Below are 20,600 nucleotides of genomic sequence, written 5' to 3'. Positions count from 1 at the left end.
ACATGGTATCAGAGCTCTAGGTTTGTCAACCTTGAGATTTTTTCAGCCTTCATTGCCAATTTTTTGTGTTTTTCTCTTCTGGCCTTCAGTGTTGATCTGTAACCAGAAGTGTTCCTTTATTCTCCTTTCCTGCTGGCCTTATTTTTCCTCTATTAACAATGTCCGACATGACTGCAACAAGTGCTCCTATCCAAACCGATGAAGGAGCAACAAATTCTCATCCTCACACTGGTGATTCGCAGAATTTTTAGGCAACATATAGACTGAATGGCCAGAATTACTTGAAGTGGTCACAACTAGTGCGTACCTATTTGAAGGGAAAAGGAAAAATTAGTCACCTCCTTGGAACAGGACCAAGGTTGGGCGAGCCAAATTTTGATGCTTGGGACGAAGAGGACTCCATGATTATGTCATGGTTGTGGAGTTCAATGACACCCGAGATCAGTGATACTTGTATGTTTCTTCCCTCTGCAAAGGCTATTTGGGATGCTGTCCGACAAACCTATTCCAAAGCCCATGACGCTGCTTGTGTCTATGAGGTCAAAGTGAAGACTGTGGCGGCCAAACAAGGGAGCAGGAGTGTTACAGAGTATGCAAATCTGCTGCAAAATTTATGGCATGAGCTTGATCATTATCGGGTTCTTGAGACAAAGTGCGCAGATGATGCTGTGATCTTGAAGAATTTTATTGAAAGAGATAGGGTGTATGATTTTTTGGTCGGATTGAATGCTGAATTTGATCAGGTCCGAATACAAATTCTTGGCAAAGAAGAAGTGCCTCCATTGAATGAAGTCATAGCCCTTGTCAGAGCTAAGGAAAGCCGTCGTGGAATCATGCTTGAGCCTAAAGATCCCGAAGGCTCAACCATGGTGGCAAGGGGAGGAAGTTACAGTGGTTCAAAGGGTGAGAACAATCACAACTTGGCTCGTGACACAACCACCCGTGATTCTAACGATAACCTCTGGTGCACCTATTGCAAGAAGCCCAGACACACGAAAGATCGGTGCTGGAAACTTCATGGGAAACCTCCCACATCCAGCAAGGAATGGGGAAATCGAGGAGTTTCAAAAGGAGTTCAACAGGCCCATAATGTCTCCACAACCCCGCAGCAAGAACACTCAAGTCAGGGACCATTTAATGATGAAGAAATTGAAAGGCTAAGGTGCTTCTCGAAATCCTTGAAACCAGGAAGTGGTTCTACCTCTCTTGCTCTCTCAGGTGAGTCTTTATCTCTAGGATTACATGCCTCGGCTAGTGTTTTTCCATGGATTCTTTATTCTGGAGCTACTGACCACATGACACCCTCTTCACTACATTTTCTCACCTATACACCCTGTCCTAGTAATAGAAAAATTTCTGTTGCTGATGGTTCTTTCACCACAGTGGCAAGGATTGGAAATATTCAAATTACTCCATCCCTATTACTTAAAAATGTGCTTCATGTTCCTAAGTTATCCACTAGCCTTATCTCTATACATAAACTCACCCCGGATGTGAACTGCAATGTTGTGTTCTTCCCTTCTTACTGTGTATTTCAGGACCAGGTTTCGGGGAAGAAGATTGGACTTGCTAAGGAAAGAGATGGACTCTACTACCTTGAAGCAACCAGCAAATCATCTCACACTGTTATGCATGTCACACACAAGTTATTCTTATCTACCTCCAATAAAGATTTAATTTGGCGTCATCATTTCCGTTTTGGTCATCCTTCATTTCCTATTTTAAAAACAATGCTTCCTTCCTTGTTTAAAGGAATTGATGCTGAAACCTTTCATTGTGATGTTTGTGAACTTGCTAAGCACAAAAGGGTTTCTTTCCCAATCAGCAATGAAAGATCTTCAACTCCTTTTTATTTGATTCATTCGGATATATGGGGCCCTTCTCAAATTCCCAACATTACTGGTTCCAGATGGTTCATCACCTTTATTGATGATTGCACTAGGGTCACATGGATTTTTCTTCTTAAGTCTAAATCTGATGTGGGTACGGTTCTTCCCAACTTTCATAACATGGTCCCCATTTTTTCAGAAAGAAGGCATTGTGCATGAATCCTCCTGTGTTAACACTCCCCAACAGAATGGGGTAGCTGAGAGAAAAAATGGCCATCTTTTGCAAACCACCTGAGCCTTTCTCTTTCAAAATCAGGTGCCAAAACAATATTGGGGGGAAGCTGTCCTTACTGCTGCCTACACCATAATTAGACTACCATCTAAAGTTCTTGACAACCGAAGCCCAATACAAGTCCTTTCTCAATTTTACCCTGATATTCGAGCCTCAAATAATCTCACGCCAAGAATTTTTGTCTGCACTGCCTTTGTTCATGTCCATAATAAGGGAAAATTAGACCCATGAGCAATCAAGTGTGTCTTCTTGGGATATTCCCCAACTCAGAAAGGTTATAAATGTTATCATCCAGCCACTAGAAAATTCTACACCTTCATCGATGTCACATTTGAGGAAGGAAAATCTTTTTTCACTCAACCTTATCTTCAGGAGGAGCCCTCGTTAATGAAAGATAAGGCCTTGGATCTACTCTCCCTAGATGTATTACCCTCCTTACATCGTCAAGAATCACATCCCTCTGAGTCACATTCCTCTGAGCCCCACATTCCCGAGTCTCAACAAGAGTCAAACAACCCGACCATTGAACCAAATTCGGACACTGTTAACCCCATGAATGATGTGCATGATAATGTGAGATATATGCAGGTTTACTCTAGGAGGAAAAATCCAGATCCTCAACCTGTGCAAGTCCAAGATTCAACTCCTAATCCTAGAACTGAGGGATGCTTAGATCCTGAACCTACACCTTCACAGTCTGAGTATGAGTATGACCTACCTATTGCACTGAGAAAAGGAACCAGAGAATGTACTAAACGCCCATTGTACCCTTTAGCCAAATATGTATCATTCCAAAGATTCTCTAAATCCCATAAAAGTTTTCTAGCCAGCCTTAACACCATTCCAATTCCTAATACTCTAGCCGAGGCACTTTCTAATAAGGAGTGGAGAAAAGCCATGAGAGTGGAAATTGAGGCATTAGAAAAAAACAACACATGGGAAGTTGTGGATCTACCAAGAAACAAGAAGACGGTAGGTTGCAAATGGGTGTTCACAATTAAGTACAAATCTGATGGGTCATTAGAAAGGTACAAAGCACGCCTGGTAGCCAAGGGATATACACAGACTTATGGGGTAGATTATTAGAAGACTTTTGCTCCAGTAGCTAAAATGAATATAGTAAGGGTGTTACTATCGTTGGTTGCTAACTATAATTGAGATTTGCAACAGTTTGATGTAAAAAATGCGTTTCTCCATGGTGATCTAGAAGAGGAGATATACATGGACATTCCACCGGGTTTTGGAGAAGGCATTAAAGGGAATAAAGTTTGTCGGTTGAAGAAAGCACTATACGGTCTCAAACAATCTCCGAGAGCATGGTTTGGAAGGTTTACGAAGGTAATGCTAAGTACAGGTTACAAGCAAAGTCAAGGTGACCACACATTGTTTATCAAACACACAGCCTCAGGGGGAGTTACTGCACTATTAGTCTATGTGGATGATATAATTGTTTCTGGGAATGATAAAAAGGAGAAGGAAGCATTGAAAAACTGCCTTGCCAGAGAATTTGAGATAAAAGACTTGGGGAGACTAAAGTATTTTCTCGGAATTGAAGTTGCACATTCTAAACAAGGCATCTTTATCTCTCAACAAAAGTATGTTGTTGATCTTTTGAGAGAAACAGGAAATATGGCATGTAAACCAGCTTCCACGCCTATAGATCCCAATCATAAACTTGGAGAAGCCAACGAGAATGCAAGTGTAGACAAGGAGATGTTCCAAAGACTAGTTGGAAAACTCATTTATCTTACACATACACGACTGGATATTGCATATGTTGTAAGTGTAATAAGTCAGTTTATGCATAATCCTAAAGAAGTTCATCTGCAGGCTGCTCATCGAATTCTGCACTATTTGAAAGCCAATCCAGGAAAAGGAATTTTATTCAAAAGAAATGGAGGATTGACTCTTAAAGCATATACAGATGTCGATTATGCAGGATCTCCAGTAGATAGACGGTCCACTTCTGGTTGCTGTACCTTCTTAGGAGGAAACTTAGTCACTTGGAGGAGTAAGAAGCAAAATGTAGTGGCTCGGTCAAGTGCAGAGCCTATGAAACTATATTGTGACAACAAGTCAGCCATCAATATTGCTCACAATCCTATTCAACATGACAGGACGAAGCACATCGAAATTGACCGACACTTTATAAAAGAGAAACTGGACAGCAAGTTGATTTGCACTCCCTATGTGTCTACAAAAGGACAACTGGCCGATGTACTTACTAAAGGGCTCAATAGTACAGACTTTCGGAGAATTATAGCCAAGCTGGGAATGGAGGATCTCTATTTACCAGCTTGAGGGGGAGTGTTGGAAAACGTGGGGTTACTGGTTCAGACCTGAAAATAGAATTGTATATATTCCTAGGATTGTGGAAGGATTGATTTAGAAAGTTTTTTTTTCTATTTCTTTCTTTCTATTTTTGTACTTTCTATTTTCTTTTCTTTCTATTTTTTTCTTTCTTTCTATTTATTACAACAACTTACTGTATAAATATGCCCATTGGCAATAGAAAGAAACACATCAGTATTCTACCATTCCAAAACAAGTTCCGCTACAGTAACAACGGCAGCAAGCTAGCCTCCCGCGCAGACACGCAGCGCTGGAGGGATTGGAAGGTGCCAAGATGGGTCGATTCCTCAAAACCCAAGCTCCCAATACTTGAAAACCCTATCTGGGGCTGAGCTACAGATCAAACAAGAGAGAAAGAACCAGAAAAAAGCCCCTACAGAAACAGCCCCCTTCTCTTTTATAAGACTCACCGGCTTGTTGGACAAGCCAGTTAAAATATTTACACATAAGCCCCTAGAATGTATCCCTCTCACAAGCAACTTCTTAAGAACAAAACCAACTTCAAATGAACCCTCAAAAGATGACTTTTGTTACAAAACGACCCAAGAGACCAAAACCCAACAGATATGCACCCAACTTCCGCTGACCAAAAGTCTGACTTATAAAATGACGAACATACCCCTGGTTCCATACTGTCAACAAAGCTACCCAAAAACAACAAATTGGGATCCTACTACAAGAAAAACATGCAAAACCGAATACATTCACACATTTTTTTCTTTTTTTTCGTTTTTTATTTATTTTTTCTTTTTATTTTTTTGCCTCATCATCAAACGAAAGAAAAACTACATAGTTTTGCTGGCAAGTTGGTTTTGACAAGTTAAACTTATTTGTAGAGATGATGGGTTCCATGTGCAATGGTGAAAGACAAACTAAATCTGTACTTTATGATCATCGGCCTCTTCCCTTAAACGAAGATGATTATGCAAGAGTTTGTCAAATACCACAAAGAAAGGTGGGCTAAACTAGAATCACTTTCATTTATACTTTGATCGTTATTTATCTTCTATGTTGTCTAATTTAGTTCTGTTTTGTAGGGAGCAAACTTCAGGGACCTCCCTGGTTTAATTGTTGGAGCTGACAATGTTGTCCAGCTGGATCCATCAATGGAGCGGATACTATTGCCATCTGGAAAGCCTTTGGTAAGAGTTTGTTTCTTTGTCTTTGTTTCCTCTTTGGTTTCTCAACCTATGCCTGTTTCCATAAATTGTATTGTGAATATTATCATAAATTGTAAGATTGTTTCTGTTTCTTAAGGATTTGTCAAGATTTTGAAAATAGAACATATGCAATGTAAATTTAATAGCAATATGAGTACAAACCAAGAGATAAATCAGAGTGACCACTTCCATTACCTTGGTTCTATAATTCATAACAAAGAAGAGATTGAGGAGGATGCTGTCCATAGAACTAGAGCAGGATGGCAAAATGGAGGGGATGCATCTGCAGTCTTATGTGATAGGTGAATACAGCTTTGTCTAAAAGGAAAATTCTATAAAACGGTTATATGGCCAGCTATGTTGTCTTAAGCAAAGTGTTGGGAAGTTAAGAAATATCATGGCTAAAAGATGAGTCTGACAGAAATGTGAATGCTCGGACAGATGAGTGGTAAAACTAGGAAGGACAAAATTAAAAATGAAGTCATATGACAAAACCTAGGAATAGTTCTAATAGGTGATAAAATGAGAAAAATTAGATTGAGATAGTTTGGTCACATGCATAAAGACCATCTACAGCACTTGTTAGAAAAAAATGATTTATTACAAGTTGGAAGGGGCTAGAAGAGCTACGGGCATACCAAAATGGACTTGGGTGGAAGTACTAAGAAATGATTAAGTGCCTATAATTTAACATGTATGGCACTAAGCAGAATGGACTAGCAAAACAAGATTCATGTAACTGACCCCATATAAATGGAATAAGACTTAGATGATGATGATGATGATGATGTAGTAAAACTTAAGTATATACAAAAAAAGTAACTTTACCCCATTTTAATGCATATCTACCATATGTGTATTTAATTCAAGGATACTAATACAGTAGAAACCTAAGATGATATAATCATGTTTGCTTTCAAAATGAATTAACCCATATATCATGTTTCCTTGTCCTATATTCCTATTTATGATGAAAAGTAAAGCCAATAGGATTTTAAAATAGTTATTAAGTAACATAAATAAATCTTATTATAGCAACCATAGTTTTCAAGGCGCCAAGGCGAGGCTGGGCATTAGGGGGGTGCCTTGTCGCCTAGGCGACGGATTTTTTTTATATAGAAAACATAGATCCTAGGGTAGTTTCCTAGGTACCATAGCCATATTTCCTTAATAATTATTCATAATTTTCATAAGAAAAGTATAGAGTTCATGTTAAAGTATAGAGAGTGCATTCCCCGATCATTCACTTTGTCCGACAAAGGGGTTGATCCTGTCACTATGATCACCCACTTAGGTGAATTCTTAGACTGTTCCAACATACCTAGGTTTTAACCCCCTCTAAGGATCTCGCCAATTGGCATATCAAAGACAACCCAATCCGACACCTAGTGCAGTACCATAATCGAGTCTAGGGGTCAGGTGTAACAATCCAGTTTTGCCCATCTATCTCCAAGGTCCAGGGCAATACTGGAATTTTGGTCCGGTTCAGGGTTTCAAGAAAACCCACATTGCATGTACCTCAGTTGTCACCCTATCAGCTGAGAAAAGCCACCCCAGCCAACTTGGCGGTACATCAGTGTCAGCCTTGGCAGGATAAATCTCCTCAGATCTATCCAACGGCTATGAAGATTCTAAACTAACACGAGTCTCATATCTGTCCAGTTTAAGGGTATTACACAGAAACACACCATAATAACATGAACCAAATATGTATTTTATTCATTTACAATAAATGTCATATTGTACATCATGTTGATTGGAGCAAAGGGCATACACTGTCTAACAACTCCCACTTGCACTTAGGTCCAATCGGGTATAAGCCAGAGTCCCATACTTTCCACGTGTTTCTCAAACACTTTCTGTGTTAATGGCTTAGTCAATGGGTCTGCTACATTTTCCGCTGATGCTACCTTCTGAATCAAGACGCCCCCTCTTCCAACTATCTCTCATAGTACATGGTACTTCCCCTCGATGTGTTTTGAGTTCGAGTAGGCTCGTGGCTCCTTAGCCTGAGCAATGGCTCCAGTGTTGTTACACAACAGTGGAATGGGTGATGTGTTGGATGGAACTACTCCTAATTCATGAATGAACTTCTTCATTCATACGGCTTCCTTGGCAGCTTCACTTGCGGCAATGTACTCGGTTTCGGTTGTGGAATCTGCAGTGGACCCTTGTTTGTTGCTTTTCCAGCTAACTACACAGGACCCCACTGTAAAGATGTATCCAGATGTAGACTTTCTATCATCTGGGTCTGACTGGAAATCGGCATCAGTATACCCAAGGATCTATAGTGAACTACCATCGAATACCAGACAAAACTCTTTTGTCCTTTGAAGGTATTTCAGTATGTTTTTCACAGTGGTCCAATGCTCTTGTCCTGGGTTAGATTGGTATCTACTTACCACACTCACAACCTGAGCAATGTCTGGCCGAGTGCACAGCATGGCATACATGCTCCCTACGGCAGAGGTATAGGGAACTTCGTTCATGCCCTCAATCTCCTCAGGTGTCTTGGGAGACATACCCTTGGAGAGAGTGACTCCATGCCTGAAAGGAACATTTCCTTTCTTGGAGTTCTCCATACTGTATCTTTTGACTACTTTGTCAATATAAGTAGATTGGGATAATCCTATTATCCTCTTCGATCTATCTCTATAGAGTCGAAGTCCCAAGATATAAGAGGCTTTTCCAAGATCTTTCATGGAGAATTGCTGTGAAAGCCATACTTTCACCGTAGTTAACATTCCTACATCATTCCCAATGAGTAAAATGTCTACATTCAGAACCAAGAACGTAACCTTATCCCCACCAGTCTTCCTGTAAATACAGGGTTCATCCGGATTCTGCTCAAAGTCAAACTATTTGACAGTAGAGTCAAACCGGATGTTCCGGCTCCTAGAAGCTTGCTTAAGTCCATATATGAATTGATTTACATACCATGTGTTCCTGACCTGCAGCTATAAAACCTTACGGTTGCTGTATATAGATATCTTCAGTAATATCTGCATTCAGGAATGTGGTTTTGACATCCATTTGCCAAATCTCATAGTCATGGTATACTGCTACAGCTAGCAGGATTCTAATGGATTTAAGCATGGCCACGGGCGAAAAGGTTTCCTCATAATCTATTCCTTCTTTCTGATTGTACTCTTTTGCCACAGGACGAGCCTTGTAGGTCTCAACCTTACCATCGGGGCCCTTTTTCCTCTTATAGATCCATTTGCAACCAATTGCCTTTACCCCAGGGGGCAGATCTACCAGAGTCCAGACTCCATTGGTCTCCATTGAGTCCATCTTAGCTCCTTTGGCATCTACCCACTTTAAGGAATCTATGTCCAACATAGCTTCCGTATAAGTCACAGGATCCTCCTCACTAGTCGTGGCTTCCACCAAGTAACTTTCTTGGTCATAGCCGTAACGATTTGGAGGCTTGGATGCCCGGGTAGATCTCCTAGGTTGGTTATTAACTAGAGCTTGTGGGATATCTCCCACTACTTCTAAGCTCTCCTCATCATGAACAACTTCCTAACGATGATTGTTCAGGATGTAATCTTCTTCCAAGAAATGGGCATTTCGACTACAGAACACCTTCTGTTCTCCTGGGTCATAGAATAAATACCCTACAGAGGCTTTTGGGTAACCTATAAATAGGCAACAACTGGTTTTAGATTCCAATTTGTCAGCACTTGTTCTTTTAACATGTGTCGGACAACACCAAATCTTCAAGTGTCTCACACTTGGTTTCTTACTGGACCAAAGCTCATAGGGAGTCTTTGGAACAGATTTGGTTGGAATCCGATTCAGCACGTATATCGTAGTCTCCAATGCATAACCCCAAAAGGATGTGGGTAATTCCGAGTGTACGAGAAGTGATCGGACCATATCCAATAAAGTCCGGTTCCTTCTTTCTGACACACCGTTTAACTGTGGTGTAGCAGGAGCTAATTGTGATATTATCCCATTTTCCTTTAAGTAGTCCCCGAATTCGTCAGAGAGATATTTGCCTCCTCGATCTGATTGAAGGGCCTTATTGTGTCTTCCCAACTGTTTCTCGACCTCTTGCCTGAACTCTTTGAACTTTTCAAAGGATTTAGACTTGTGTCTCATTAGGTACACATAACCATACCGAGAGTGATCATCGATAAATGTTATGAAATAAACGTGTTGGTTACGTGTCCTAACATTCATGGGACCACATACATCAGTATGTATAAGGTCAAGCGTGCCTGTTGATCTTTTGGGATTACCGTTAAATGGCCGTTTCATCATCTTACCCTAAAGGCAAGGTTCACAGGTTGGGAGATCTTCTACAGTTAGAAAATCCAAAGGACCATCTTTACCAACCTTGTGATACGATCTATGTTAATGTGGCCAAGTCGGTAATGCCACAGGTACGTGGGATTAACTATATCACGGGTTCTTTTCTTGGGGTTATTATTTGACGTAGTTTTGGTTATATTTGTTTCTAGAGAAGGATGGAGAACATAGAGACAGTTTCGGTTATATTCTCAAGTACTCCATATGTGAGGAATTTGTTATTCCTTTTGATAGTAATCACATAACTAAAGAGAACAAAATAACCATCAACACAGTTTTGAAACATAAATCAAATTTCTTCTCAAATTGTGTACATAAAGGCGATCTTTTAATGTAATTATTCCTTCTCTAAAATACAATTCTACTGTTCCTATGGTTGTAGTTGCAACGCTTGCAGAAGTCCCCAAGTAAAGAATCACTTCACTGTCACTCAGTCTTCTGCTTGTCCTGAACCCCTGCAATGTATTACATGCACTTGTAAAGCCCCGGAGTCAATACACCAGGAAGCAGAAGTGACCAACATATTGGTTTCTATGACAAATGATTCGAAATTACCTTGTTTCCTGGTTTCCAGGTACTGAGGACAATTCCACTTCTAGTGGTCAGTCTGGTTGCAGAAGTGACAGGCATCTGATGCCTAGTCCTTCCTCTGCTTTTTAGGCTTGTTAGTTTTCTTCTGAGGTTTCTTCTTTGCCTTCCTCTTCTTCTTGCCCGATTTGCCACCTTCAACAAGCATGGCAATGGGTTCATCCTTCTTTATCAGTTCCTCGGCCCTCTGCAACATATTGTTGAGTTCCTGAAGGCTAACATTTAGCTTGTTCATATTGTAATTCATTATGAACTGATTGAAGGAAGGAGGCAAAGAGTTCAGGATGGCATCAACTTTGGTGACATGATCTAGCTCAGATCCAAGAGCCTCCGGTTCATTGATATATTCCATCATCTTAAGACAATGGTCATGAATTAGTTGGTTCTTGGACATTTGTGCGTTCATAAACTGCTTTAGGACCTTCTGATGAGTAGAACGATTCTGCTCTTCATACAATGTCCTTAGACTATCCAAGATATCTTTGGACATTTCGATCTGATCGAATTGTCGTTGTATCTGATTGTCTAAGGAAACTATGATATAGCACCGGGCAAAAGAGTTTTTCTCTTCCCATTCTTGATATTCCCTCCTGCAGGCCTCAGAAGCCCCATCACCCGGACGATCCAGAGCAGGGTTCTTAGCAACTTTGTCTTCTCGGACATCAGAACCAGCATAAGGTTACGATACCAGTCAGCGTAATTCGGGCCCTTAAGCTTATTATCATCCAATAGTTTGGCAAATTGTCCGTTTGCCATTTCTGATAAAAGGCAAAGCAAATATTAGTCCACAACCCGATTTGATTCAAGTTATCTACATAGATATGGCTTTTAATCTATGTTCCATTTCCATTTGTTCATCTCTGAGATTTCCCTCCTATCTCAATGACGAAGATTGCGAACTGTCTCTGGAAATGTGGGAAACCACATAAAGTGCATGGAGCCAACTGTTTCAGCTGCATAACCCCACCACCTTCAGTGAAGGATCACATCCACTCATCTCATGAGCTTTCCCTTTGGCCTCTGTCAAACAAGGTTCATTGCCATTTTAGGTTAAACTTTTCTGTCTAGTGAGTGCTTACCCATCATATTCGTGAACGCCAAGGTACTATGAGAGAGTCTTCCGTTTTAGGATAGGCCCCTCCCACATCGGTCTATGACGCCCCTATCATCTTATGAAACAATCCAACAGATCCAACAACAAAGGGATAGCCCAATTTTATGGTGCATCTCCTCATTACTGAAGGACCCATCTTCATGCTAATGATGGAAGGCCTTTAGAGAGTTCATTATATGAATCTCCCTATCACATGCACTCATATTTCAGTGGAGGGAATGAATTATTACGCCCTAATTTTATTTAGGTCAAACCAGAGTGGCTCCCACTGACTTTCTCAAAGACAGATTTAAATGGGCCCTAAACGGCTAGGGTTCCGCATGGTTCCTCTTCAGAGGAAGCTGATGTGGGGCCCACCATATGGGGAGATCATCCAATGATCTTATGGACACCATGGCAATGATGTGCATTCAGCCATGGTGTGCGAAAGAGCCACTATCGAAATAATCATGGGCCAAGTACTTATGGTCCATGTACGTAGCACATCACACATCCATACATCACATGCGTGAAACAAATTGATCCAATCAATTAAAATATCTGTAAAACCCTTAATTAATTAGATTAAATCAGTATCAGCCCAACAGAGCCCATAATGTTATCATATAACATTATCTAGGTACATGGGCTGTACTGCAAAAGGCAGTTCGGCCCATGTAGCTAAATCAGGGCTGATTCAGTTTTATCATATTAAAGTTAGGTTTTTATAGAGGTGGGCCGAATTAAAACTTCAAGTTGGCCATCAACCCTCTGGCCTAAATCGAATTAGGGTTAGAAAAGCCAACCCCATCGAACCAACAATTCGGTCCAACCAGTTTGGACCAAATCTGGTGTAAATCGGCCCAAGTTTTGGTGTTTAGTTCAAGATTTAATTCAAGAATGATGATCTGAAAATAAATTAATTCAAGATAATCAAATTATCAAGAAACTAAAATCAGAGGGCTGCACTGTGATTTTCTTGGATATCCTGCAAACCTGCAAAGAACAGTTAATCGCAGATTGCAGAATTGATATCTGCAAAATCGCAAATCGCAGAACTTGTTTCTGTGAAATCTTCTTCTCCTCTGTTGCACACTCCAGCAATCTCCAGATGGCAATAAAATAGAAAAACCTAATTTTTCTATTATTGCATCGCATCGAATTCCTATACAATTTGTCTAAAAAAAATTATTTATAGACCAAAATTGAATAGAAAAGAAATCGCAGGGTGCGCCAATCTTGGCACCAAAAAGATTCGATCTTCATCACATGTGTAGCCCAAAAATTCAAGAAACATTCACAGAACGATTCTATAAATATGACAGAATAATAAAGATTTATTTTCTAGATCATCCGCCAATAATCTAGGAACCAATTCCCAGAAAAAACGCTAACTACGCAAATCGGGTAGAACGCCTTCTGTCCATTTGCGTAGATTCAGATTTATTCTAATTTGGTTCAAGACTTGAACCTGGCTTTAATACCACTGTAGGGATGGGAGATCCATCATATGGATGGCCGAACCCTGTAGGAAGGTTGGGCAAAAATTTTCTTTACTCCCATCCGGGAATCCTATTCCCAATTTAGAAAACTGCATTTTCAAGGTTCGTTCTGGTAACCAAACCGGACCAAATCTGAAACCAAAATTAGGGAGGGATATACCTGATACGGAATCCACGCAAGAATGCTCCTCCCAACGTAGGTGTTCACGCCCAAAGAGTGTACCAAATCCTCCCTCCACTGAAGATGACACAGCTTAGGATGAGGCAAGATCAACAGGTAGTTCTTCACCAAGAACTTGTGATTCTTCAGCCTTCCTAATCGAATTAGGAGTTCCTTGATCCAAATCTTTATTTGGATATGGACTCTTTGAGTGGATAAGGATAATCCATTATCTTATCTGCTGATCCAAATCCCAGATCCGCCCCTATTTAATTAATCTAATTAACCTAGTTCGAAATGGGCTTTTAAGCCCCTTAAGCTTTCAGGCTCACTTCCTCTTTAATGTTGGCTAACTTGGTTCTCTTTGTATGGCGTGGGACCCTATCATTGATCTACACATCAGCCACATGGGTTCAGCCTAGCCCCTGTTACAAGGCTTGGCCGAATTCACTACTGAATATAGTGAACCCCTGAGTCCATCACTATGGGCTCTTAATGGGCCCAACATTTACACTAAATGGTCCCTGCGTCCAGCCATCTTATGAAGGCCGAAAGACTGTGGGCAGATGCAAGATTAGCCCATTAGGTATAACCCTCAATGGTCTTACACTTAACCTCTCAGCCCATAATGATCAAACACTGCCCGACAAGAGAGTCCATAATATATATACACATATATATATGTATGCCCGACAAGAGAGTCCATAATATATATATATATATATATATGTATATCTCTATATAAATATATTTTGCAAAAAACAAATTTCAACAGTTGAAATCGACTGCCGGCAGTTTTGGTTTCCATCAGAGAGAGTGCATCCCCGATCATTCACTTTGTCCGACAAAGGGGTTGATCCTATCACTATGATCACCCACTCAGATGAATTCTCGAACTGTCCCAACATACCTAGGTTTTGACCCCCTCTAAGGATCTCACTGATTGGCATATCAAAGATAACCCAATCCGACACCTAGTGCAGTATGATAATCGAGTCTAGGGGTCAGGTGTAACATTCCAGTTTTGCCCATCTATCTCCAAGGTTTAGGGCAATACTGGAATTCTGGTCCGGTTCAGGGTTTAAAGAAAACCCACACTACATGTACCTCAGGTCTCACCCTGGCAGCTGAGACAAACCACCCCAACCAACTTGGCGGTACATCAGTGTCGGCCTTGGCAGGATAAATCTCCCCAGATCTATCCAACGGCTATGAAGATTCTAAACTAACACGAATCTCATATGTGTCCTGTTTAAGGGTATTACACAGAAACACACCAATATAACTTGAATCGAATATGTACTTTATTCATTTACAATAAATGTCATAATGCACTTCATGTTGATTGGAGCTAAGGGCATACACTGTCTAACACTTGTCGCCTAGGCGTCGCCTTGACAACTATGATAGCAACACTTTAAAACAAGAGCTCCATGAAAAATCAAAAGGAAAAAAAATAGATTGACAAAGCAAAGAACTGGTTCTCAATTGGATTTGTTTGAACCGCATGAATGTTATAAATTGTAGTATAATAATCATATGATTTTCAGAAAAAAAAAAAAAATTCGCATGGTAATGCTTTGGCTCACTGGTGGCCAATAGATAGTGATACAATCTCTGAACTCCCAAACAAACCCTAGAGGAATCTGTAGAAAGAAAGGACAAGAGAAAGGGAGAAGAGAGGAAGAGAGAAAGAGAGAAAACTGGAGGGCTGTCCATTACTTGGTTAGGACTTGCCTGTCCATTTACATAATATTCAAACATAACAAAACATAAGTAAATGGCTAAGACACCCCTGATCAATTGACTGCTAATACTCTCTCTCAAGCTGGAGAGTATATATTTCATATAATCCCAGCTTGATGCATATGTATTCAACCCTTTTCTAGCTTAAGCTCTTTGTAAACAAATTTGCCCATTGCTTCTTTGAACTTACATGAGATGTGCTGACCTCTCCACCAAGTACCTTCTCTTTCACGAAGCAACAATCAACATCTATTTGTTCGGTTCTTTCATGGAAGACCGGATTAAAAGAGACATGGACTGCTGCTTGGTTGTCACAATACAGCTTCGTAGGACTTGTCATGGTGAATCCAACTTCCTGAAGTAGGTGTTTCAACCACATAAGCTAACATGTGGTGTGTGCCATGGCTCTATACTCTGTTTCAGCAATATTTGCAACCACAGTTTTCTTTTTGCTCTTCCAAGTAACTAAATTGCCTCCGAGAAATGTACAACATCCTATTGGAGACCTTCTGTCAAAGACTGATCTTAGTAGCCCAATTGCATCAGCATGGCCTTCAATTTCAAGTTTGCTGCCTGATTTGCAATCCATGTCCCGGAGCTATTTTCAAACACCATACAATTCTAATGACTGCATTCCAGTGAGGAATCTGAGGATTCTGCATCAACTGATAACTACACTTACTCATCTCTCACCATTTCAGTTTATAGATCACCAAGCCCAAATGTTCTATCTCCACCAGCACCCCTTGGGATATCCTTATTTGATATCCCCAAACTGCTGAATGTTGTGGTTTTTGAGAACTTCACGTCTTGAGGAGAGCAGTAGAGTGAGAACATTGGGGCTTATGATGGGATGACCAAAACCAGTGAGGATCTTGACCATGCCTATGCATGATCCCCATCTTGACAAAAGCATCTTTTGGGCATTTAAGAGTGCACAATCATGACCCAAGGTTTTGAATGCCTTCTTTTCCGAGGGGAAAATGAACAAGGAAGAATATCCACAAAGTTTTCTGACTTCCAGTTTAGAGTGACACTTCCAACCACTCTACCCAGCTCTCCACCTTTGCTGTTTTGGTAGGGTGTCTTCAAACCTACCTAGCAGACATCTTCAAAGGAAACTTGCCTTTCTACAACCCTTTCCTTGCTTATGAAGGCTGTATTTTCCTAACTAGCAACTTGAATCAAATATTGCCTTGTCAGATAATCCCAGGCTAACCACATCCTTTTTTTAGATAAGTTAACCACAAGCATGTTTAGGACAAGCAGTTAAAGTCTCATCTATACTAAACACGCCCTTTGATCCTTATAAGCATTGTTGCATGGGACCCATGGTCCTTTATAATACCCAAACTTACCAAGTAAAACATTAACTTGTTCTGAAATCTTCTTTTTCATTTACTCTCTCTTTTCTTTGTGCATAGGTTCCTGATTATGCTTTGAGGTATGCCCAAGGAAAGTCAGTGAGGTAATCATGTGCTTCCTAGGAACCTTTATTATGTTATCATCACCATCATCATCATCATCATTATTGTTATTATTATTGTAATTGTTGAAAATTAATCAGTTTTATGATGTTTTTTATAGTAGATGTTTTGTGTTAGTTGTTAGATAGCAGGTGGGGACCACAGTAGTTATGTGATTTCAAAATTTATTATGTTTTTGAGTGTTATATATGCTGTTTTATGTTTTGCCGCCCTATAAGGGCATAGTTGTCTTTGTATTGTTCTATTATTTTTAGTATAAATAATAAGTGAAGGGGTCGGTCAAATCATTGCTCTCTTTTCTTTTCAACTTCTCTTCTTCTCCTCCTTCTCTCTTCAAGAAACTACTTTTCTTTCATATTTTTTAATTCAACAGATTTCTACTTGGTATCATAGCATCAGCTAGGGTTTCTTAAAGCATTCTCACGCAGCCCTAGATCAGTCGATTGCATGAAGTAGTAAAGGGCTGATCGATTTGCTATAGATTGCCCAGTTCTTGGATTTTTTGGTGGGATCTAGTCATCAGGAAGGTGATCTATTGTTCGGCATCAAAATCAAGAAGAACTGGAGTACAGGGAAGAGTCTCAGAAAAGTTGGACTCTTTGTTTTTTATCTGATCTTGGGCACCCAGGTATTGTTAGTTTTCTTTTGATTTTCTGAAGAGGGTGGTTTGGTTTCTGGAATTTTGTGAGCCTCCCGGAGTGATCGATTCACTTTTCTCTCTATTGGGAGGCATGGGGAGGAGAAGATTTCTCTCCAGCTAGGGTTTTCTTCTTCCGGAAGGGTTGGTTTCTGTGTGTGATATTAAATTATATTTTGAAGGTCTCCAATCTATTTTTTTCTTACTGTTGAACTGTTTGAAGTAAGATGAAGAGTTGGAATACCGAGATGAAATCTATCGGTACTGTGGGACTGGGTGTTAAAGGTAGTAATGATATTTTTGGGTCTGGGATCATTACTATAGTAAAACTTGATGGTACAAATTATTTGGAGTGGGCACAATCAGCTAAAATGGCTATTGGTGCCCGTGGAAAATTAGGGTATCTCACTAGGGAGGAGAAGAAACCTGATACAAACTCTTCCCGATGGGTGTTGGAGATTTACATGGTAATGTCCTGGCTGTGTAATTCTATGTTAGTTAGGAAAGCATTGTAGACAGTCTTTTAAACCAAGTAATAAAAGAAGTATTTATGCTTTTAATATTGTTCACACTGATGTATGGGGGCCATATCATATCCCTTCCATGGGAGGATTCCATTAGTTTCTCTTGTTTGTGGATGATTATTCACATTATTCTTGGATATATTTGATGAGGTCACGTGATGAGGTTCCTAAGTTGGTACGACAGTTTGACCAGATGGTTCTCACACAATTTGGAGTGAGAACTAAGGCTTTTAGATTAGATAATGCCAGAGAGTACTTTGAGAAGGACCTGACCACGTATCTCTTAGAACATGGTGTAATTCATCAAAGCAGTTGTGCATATACACCGCAATAGAATGGAGTTTCTAAGAGGAAAAGCAGACACATTGTGGGGGTGGCAAGGAGTCTTATGGTGTGTGCTTCAGTTCCTGTGCAGTTCTGGGGAGATGCAGTTCTTACAGGCGTGCATTTGATTAACCATGTTCCTTTACGGACTTTGGGGTTTAAGGTGCCATTTAGTCTTCTTTTTCCAGATGGGGAGATATTTCATATACCTCTGAGGGTTTTTGGTTGTGTTTCCTTTGTTCACATTCTTGGCCCTCATCGCAAGAAATTGGATCCTAAGGCCAAGAAATGTGTTTTTCTTGGGTATGCTCAGAACCAAAAGGGGTATTGCTGTTATGACCTAGTGACGAGGAGTAGATTTGTCACTATGGATGTTACCTTCTTCCTCAGAGGGAGAGTTTTGGGGAGGAGAACTCACAATTTGTTCCTCTTCCTGTTTCTTTGGTGCCTCCATCAGTTCAGCCAGCACTTGTACCTCCAGTTTCATTACCTGAGCCACTACGGGCAGCCTCACAAAAATATCAGCACCGGTAGGTGATGGTTGACTCCACACATCCTCTACCCACACCACTCTCTATCAGTCCTTCTGAAACTCCAGATTCAGCAGATACAGTTCCAGGTATTCCTCTTGAGCATGTTATGTTTTCTGATGATAATGTTCCTGCCCCTAACACCATTGTTGCAGCTGATCCCACTGACCTTGATCTTCCCATTGCACTCCGTTTTGGATACACACAGACATAGTTTGATCACACCCTCTTTGTGAAGAGGAGAGATGCTCTAGTGTCAATTATGATTGTGTATGTGGATGATATAGTGGTGACAGGAAATGATCTGGAGGAGATTGATGATCTCAAAAAATCACTGCAGCAAGAATTTGAGATCAAAGATCTTGGTGAGCTCAAATTCTTCTTGGGGATTGAAGTTGCAAGATCCAAGCATGGGATCTTCATTTCACAAAGAAAGTATGTACTTGACCTACTGCGGGAGACTGGGAAGTTGGGGACCAAACCAGCAAACACTCTTATTGATCCAAATCATAGAATTAATGGTGTGGATGGTGAGTGGTGAGTTGGTAAAGGATGCGGGGAGACATCAAAGAATGGTGGGCCAACTGCTGTATTTGTGTATGACACGACCAGATATTTCTTATGTTGTCAGTGTTGTGAGTCAGTACTCGGGTTCAGCACTGGGAAGCTATTGAGAGAATACTTGCATATCTGAAAAAGCACCCTGGTAGAGACATTCTTTTCTCAAATCATGGGAATCTGAAGCTAGAATCCTATACAGATGCAAACTGGGCAAGATGCTTAGATGATAGGAGTTCTACATTAGGAGTGTGTACCTTTGTAGGTGGAAACTTCATCTCTTGGAAGAGTAAGAAGGAAGTGGTTGTGGCAAGGTCAAGTGCAAAGGCTGAGTATAGATCCATGGCTCATGGTGTCTCAGAACTTCTTTGGGTTAGATCTTTTTTGAATGAGATTGGGGTGAAAGCAGAGGAACCTATGATGTTATATTGTGACAATCAGGCTGCAATCAATATTACCCACAATCCAATTCAACATGATAGGACAAAGCACCTTGAAGTTGATAGACACTTTATAAGAGAAAGGGTAACAACCGGAGAAGTTTGTTTGCCTTATGCCTCTTCAGAGTTGCAGCTGGCTGATGCTCTCAGTAAAGGGGTGGCAAAGAACAAGCTTGAACATGATCTATGCAAGTTGGGAATGTGTGACATTTACTCCCAAATTGAGAGGGAGTGTTGAAGATTAATCAGTTTTATGATGTTTTTCTGAGTAGATGTTTTATGTTAGTTGATAGATAGGAGGTGGGGACCACAATAGTTATGTGAGTCCAAATTTTATTATGTTTTTGAGTGTTATATATGTTGTTTTATGTTTTGCCACCCTATAAGGGTATAGTTGTCTTTGTATTATTCTATTATTTTTAGTATAAATAATAAGTGAAGGGGGCGGCTAAATCATTGCTCTCTTTTCAACTTCTCTTCTTCTCTTCTTTTCCTTCTCTCTTCCTTCTCTCTTCAAGAAACTACTTTTCTTTCATATTTTTTAATTCAGTAGATTTCTATTGTAATGATGATTAGAAGATGATGAAACGCCTGTTTTGTTATACAGACCTTTTGCACGACTATGGTGGGATGAGACAGTACCCACTGTATTGACGACAATAGATCCTCGTTTCCAGGTATTTTATTATTGTAGTTTTATTCATGATTACTTGGTATTTATCTCGGTCTTGGTTTAACCTTGTTGATTTTCTTAGGCAACTTTACATCCTGAGCAAGATCGAGTCCTTACTATACGTGAGTGTGCTAGGCTACAAGGTTTTCCTGATTATTATAGGTTCTATGGGACAATAAAACAAAGGTACATTGTTGTTTTCTTCTTTTCATTTTTCCAACTGTCAAGCTTTGGCACTTTTGCAATTGCTTCTTTGCAATAGTGTTTTTGATTGTTAATTGGTCTGAAGTTTCATTTAAAATGAATAATAATAAAAAGTACCAATGGACATGAGGGGATATATCACCCACCCCAAATGAGAAATGTAAGAGCCAGCCCCCTTGTTTCT

The 20,600-nt window shown here is 40.2% G+C and overlaps 1 protein-coding gene across 10 annotated transcripts in view; it reads left to right on the top strand.

Annotated features, from left to right (window-relative positions):
* The window catches only part of LOC104587298 (DNA (cytosine-5)-methyltransferase 1-like), a 145,433-nt gene that overhangs the window by 73,161 nt on the left and 51,672 nt on the right, over positions 1–20,600 (top strand). For 9 of the 10 annotated variants that reach the window (XR_016080697.1, XR_016080695.1, XR_016080696.1 and 6 more), the window contains 5 exons: positions 5,310–5,428; positions 5,511–5,615; positions 16,464–16,507; positions 20,147–20,216; positions 20,295–20,398. Coding sequence is in view for 7 of the 10 variants with exons in the window: in XM_088895342.1 (XP_088751468.1) it covers positions 5,310–5,428; positions 5,511–5,615; positions 16,464–16,507; positions 20,147–20,216; positions 20,295–20,398 (442 nt within the window). In the remaining 3 variants the exon portion in view is untranslated. Of the gene's footprint in view, positions 1–5,309; positions 5,429–5,510; positions 5,616–16,463; positions 16,508–20,146; positions 20,217–20,294; positions 20,399–20,600 lie in introns of those variants that run through there. The other variant, XM_088895347.1, reaches the window with a different exon arrangement.

Source organism: Nelumbo nucifera, chromosome 1 (assembly GCF_055504915.1).
Source record: "Nelumbo nucifera cultivar China Antique chromosome 1, China Antique-T2T, whole genome shotgun sequence".
Lineage (NCBI taxonomy): Eukaryota > Viridiplantae > Streptophyta > Magnoliopsida > Proteales > Nelumbonaceae > Nelumbo > Nelumbo nucifera.
This window is presented reverse-complemented; position numbering and strand designations above follow the sequence as displayed.